This window comes from Aphanomyces invadans (genome assembly GCF_000520115.1).
Source record: "Aphanomyces invadans strain NJM9701 unplaced genomic scaffold supercont1.174, whole genome shotgun sequence".
In the NCBI taxonomy this organism is placed as follows: Eukaryota; Oomycota; class Saprolegniomycetes; order Saprolegniales; family Verrucalvaceae; genus Aphanomyces; species Aphanomyces invadans.
The window spans coordinates 1-4751 of NW_008580319.1; the positions used below are offsets into that span (position 1 = coordinate 1).

The window sequence follows — 4751 nt, forward strand, 5'->3', positions numbered from 1 at the left end:
AGTGCCTCGAAGTGCCTTAAACCATGGCGAGACTACGCCATATTTTAGTATGATTGGTAAAACGTCAGGAACACCGATGAAGAACCTGGTACTGCGCAACTGACTGTTTGTATTAGTCATATCAATTGAGAGAGTACCTCAAGTCAGAGATGCTGTCATTGATCAGGATGTCGATCTGTCACCAAGTGATCAGTTATATTGTAAATGGAGAGGGTTTTTTCCAATATATTTGAGTTTCTGCTCATGTCGTTACTTACTGCTCCCAAGCTCTAGTACTTCCCAAGATATAGACCACCAAAGTGGCGGAAGCCAAAGCAACTCATCCTTTTGACCTGTCACTCATTCATTTGAGAATTTCCACTCACTTAAGATACACACACGCATCACACGATCCCTCTACACACTTCCACAACGCCAGCGTTGCCATGAGCCCATTACCTGACACGATAGACGCACAAAGAACCTCACGGCCGAGGAAAGGCGCGGAGCCTATGAGAGCTCTTAGAACTCTCTGTCGGCGGCAAGCTTCCGTATGGGGCTTTCAAGGCCCAGTCCCAGCTATATGACTGCCACTGGCGTACCATAGCTCGCCTGTGGAAGGAAGGACGCAGCTCCTTGTCCGACGGACGCGCCATCGCCGATCGGGTCAAAAGTCAGAGGGAAAACCTTTATAAATCTATATTTCGTCATTTTGTACAATATATTGAGGGATTATATTAAAGAGGTAAACTTGATTAGGCAATTCTGGACGTAAAGTCGGCCGCACCAACGAGTTGAAGCCGTCATCCGAGCAGTGCCTCAGCATGCGCGACAGACAAAGCGCTCGTTGGAGCGGCACTGAAGAAATATTCTATCATAAAGAACTTGTCTTTGTTCAATGTTGAATGTAACCCTTCCAGCATTGAAGAGGCATTGTTTCGAATGGAATGCTGCCTTGGCGACGAACACTTCACTTGGACGCTATGGTTAATTGCCCTGATGAGTAGTAATTTAATTCGTTCAATATGAACGCATTAAATTCACCTCGACCAATATGCGTTGTCGGAGACGTATACAAAACTCAATACACTTCGATCCGAGAGGGTATAATGAAACCAAGTGAAAAACAATGGAACAATCAAAAATGGACCAGAGTAGTAATTAATGTCCGATAAAAAAGCAGCAAGACTTCGGAATTTGTTTTCTATGAAGAGTATATTGTGCTTTCTACTCAACATTTCCTTCGGCGGTTGGTTGATGTGAATCAACCGCCAGAGAACCGCCGAGCCTGTTATATATGATAAACATATTATATTTAAGAGGAATTTGACAGGCCTTCGAAAGTTCCTCCCTCAGAACGAACATGGACACAGACATTGACAACGAGAAAAGGTAGCGGCTACAACTCCTGTGCGCTAGGACAGAGCACGTGCACGAGTTTCGCCATACCCAGAGCACACTCCGGCATCAACGCCCTCTCTGTATCAACTCGTTCTTCAGCCAATCGTCAAGAGATCACTGGGGCAACGCGACAACTCTGGACAGAAACTGGAGGTGTTTGCCGCAAGCGGGACAACATTCAACGACATTCTGGTGAAGTTGTGGGACAAATTTAGTACTTATGGGCGTGCTGCCTGGTTGCCGCTTGTTCCATGCCACAACCGCACAAAATGACTAAAGCATTAGCCAATCAAAATGCTTCGGATATTGTTCGGCGGTTTCACGATTGGCCCAAAATTCGTAAATTTGGCCAAAAGACACAATACCACCTCGAACAAAATCTACAGTACAATAGACAGATTCCGCAAACGCAGATTCTGTTCTATCTGTATCCTGTCCTGTCAAATTCGATTAGTTTGGAACTAACCTGTACCAACTTGTTGCAGCTGATGCCAAAATCGCACGATGTTTCAACCAGTACTTTGCTCGCCGCATCCGCATAACACTTCACTTTGAGCCACCTTTTACAGCCATTATGTCCGACGAGGTGCTACCAGTCACCGACGATCTAATCCTCCTCACACAGGCGAACAATGACCTTCCTTTTAACATGCTAAGAACACAGCCAAGGTATGGGACAGTGTCGCAGCCAAGCTGCTGCAGTTACCATCCTTTGCAAAGAAGAGGCCTCGACGGAAAAAAGGCGTCAACGCGCTTTTACCATGTGTTTCGTGTTCACAGTATGTTTCAGGAAAGTTCAAAATACCTCTCAGGAGCGGCACAAGGCGTCACAGGCAAGATAGTGCTGCTTGACGAGTTGCTCCAGGTGAAGATGACCATGCTGACCAGCGGCAAGCCGAACGAGCTGCAGCAACGGCGGCAACCAATGAGAACGAAGAAAATGTGTCGCAAATCCGCGACCAAGCAATGCGTCGAGGCCGCCGCACGTCCGTGGATCCTGACGATTCAAATGACAGAGATGTGGTGAGTCGGAGGCGCAAGGCGATATTTGAAACCCAAGATCGCCAAAACGAGTTGGAGCACGAGCGGCTAAAGTTTAAGAAGCACAAGTTTAAATGGAGCTTCAAGAGCGTGAAATGGATCGGGCGGAACGAATGCAGCAATGAGAGGACGAACGCAAAAGGACGGAGGATATGATGACACTCATTCGCCAGTTAATCGAGATGAATAAGCATTAGGCAAATATAGGTTTTACTTCACGTTGGACAACATTCATTGCACACCAAATATAAGAACACCGTGCGTTAGTAGTAGTTGAAAATGTGATAAAGAACTAAATACTCCTCAAGCTGTGGCGGTGGCAAGTTGAAATAATCACAAATTTGATTGCCGCGATAGTAGCAGCAGTGGCAATTGGTAAAAAGCATTGCACACATGATTACCTTCCGGACGCTTTGAAGCATGATCTTTTGTTGCATTTTGTACCCCACCATTGCCCAATGTCCTTTCATAATTGCAAAAGACCACTCGACAGATTGGCGGACTTTGCTTATAGCAGAATTGATGTTTGCGTCCAACTCATTCACCTTGTACACCGAGCAAATCCAATCCAGCACGCCATAGGCAGGGTTGCCGTAAATTAAAAATCCAGCAAATATACTTCGATTTTTGTCCAAACACTCTTCGAGTTTGCTCAAGCGGAGCAAGGTCGTTTCATGGCGAGAGCCTTCAATCGGCCCCCAGAAGTAAACGCACAATCTGTCAGGTGCAGCAACAGCTTGGTAGTTGAGAAAATGCCGCCGTTTATGACCACTGTAAAGCAAACGATGCAGATCAGGCAGCTGATTACCCGCGCGATAGCGCTTCTGCGTGATGCGACACATCACGATATTGCTGCCGTCAATGAATCCAATGACGTTGTCCATCATGGAGCCTTTCATTTTGATAGCTGCAGCGTACTTTTGCAAACGAGACGCAACGATCGGCAGACAGAAATACAGCAGAGAGCTCCACATTGCAAACAAAAATGTCGATTGTGTTGTTAAATATGCGACCGAGAGCTTCATGGGATCAGCCAAAGGTAGCCATCATATCATAGAGGCGACGTGGCTAAGACATGCGATACAATGTGATACACAGGGTTTCAGTTGCCGTGCACCGATCGCGTGCTGCAGTGATGGCAACGTCGGGGGGGGGCAACGCAAGAACGAGGCGTTGGACGCCGTGGACGTCAATCTGGCATCGGCATCTGACAAACTTGGAGGTCAATACGAACGTCCGGGACCAAAGGTCTCTCCACGACGAAAGCAAATAGACGAAACACGCGTGTGGAAGTTCGCCCCACGTCGCTTCTTAAGAAGCACTTCGATCTCATTGCACGACAACACTTTGGTAGGTGGTGGGCACTCATCATGCCACTAGTTGATTGGGTGAATTTAGCGGATAGAACCAGTATGAATTGGATGACCTGCATATTCGGTGGTTGTGACGTTTCATTCTATCCGTGTTTTGAATTTTAGATCACAGATACAATAGAACCAGTGTTTTCGAAATCTGTCTATTATAGCCGGTATGCTTGAATTTGCCAAACTTGCATGCGTTAAGCAAGGAAGATGGTTGAATTGACTCGGTTTGAGGCATCGAAAGTACAGGAGGTGTAGGAAGGTTCTGTGAAGTATTTGTCAGGAACGGAAACCGTAATCGTGCTTCAAAATACCATTTCAGGGAAAATTGCCGAATGGGTCTATTCTTGTGGCGCGAGATTTTGAATCAAGTTGGCCAGATTGGCCGATCTGGTGCATGAAGGGCGGCAAATCGCATTCTACAACTGTAGTCCAATCAAATGCATCGATTGGGAGAGCTCAATCGTTTATTCGTCAAAAGGGGATCACAAAAATATGGGTGTGTCTATTCATGTGACGCGCCGTGTATATGCGCACTGCGCTTCAAGTTTTCTAAATGCAAAAGAAGACACATCCTATGTGGAAACGAATTTGTGTGGGGAATTGGCCAACTGAAAGGCAACGTCGTGGCGCGAATCATGACAAAATTGGTCAACCGCGCATCATGCCAAGGAGTCCCAAGCTGACTGACATCGAAACGGGTAAATTTTGGCCCGGAAGCACGAAAAGATATCAAATCGTGAGATTGGACATTGACTTAAACAACTTGAGTCACTAGTGCCTTCGCACGTGTAGTCCCCGGATACCTACGGTACGAAGAACCTGACAGGAAGACATGTCATGTTGACAAAGCTTGACATACGTGAATCTACCGAAACTTGTCGCAGCGCAAATCGGTGCGGGTGACTGTCCGTATTGTGCTCAAAGTGCTGAAATCGAGCAAGTTCATCAAATACGCGAAGAATAAAC

General features: G+C 46.5%; 1 protein-coding gene across 1 annotated transcript; it reads right to left on the minus strand.

The window, feature by feature from the left end:
• Positions 1-2912: 2912 nt before the first annotated feature.
• Positions 2913-3387, minus strand: H310_15106 (hypothetical protein; the record flags this gene model as incomplete). The annotated part of the gene is made up of 1 exon (XM_008883083.1): positions 2913-3387. A coding segment is annotated over one exon (475 nt), but the record flags the coding sequence as incomplete, so codon positions are not given.
• Between the last annotated feature and the right edge of the window lie 1364 nt (positions 3388-4751).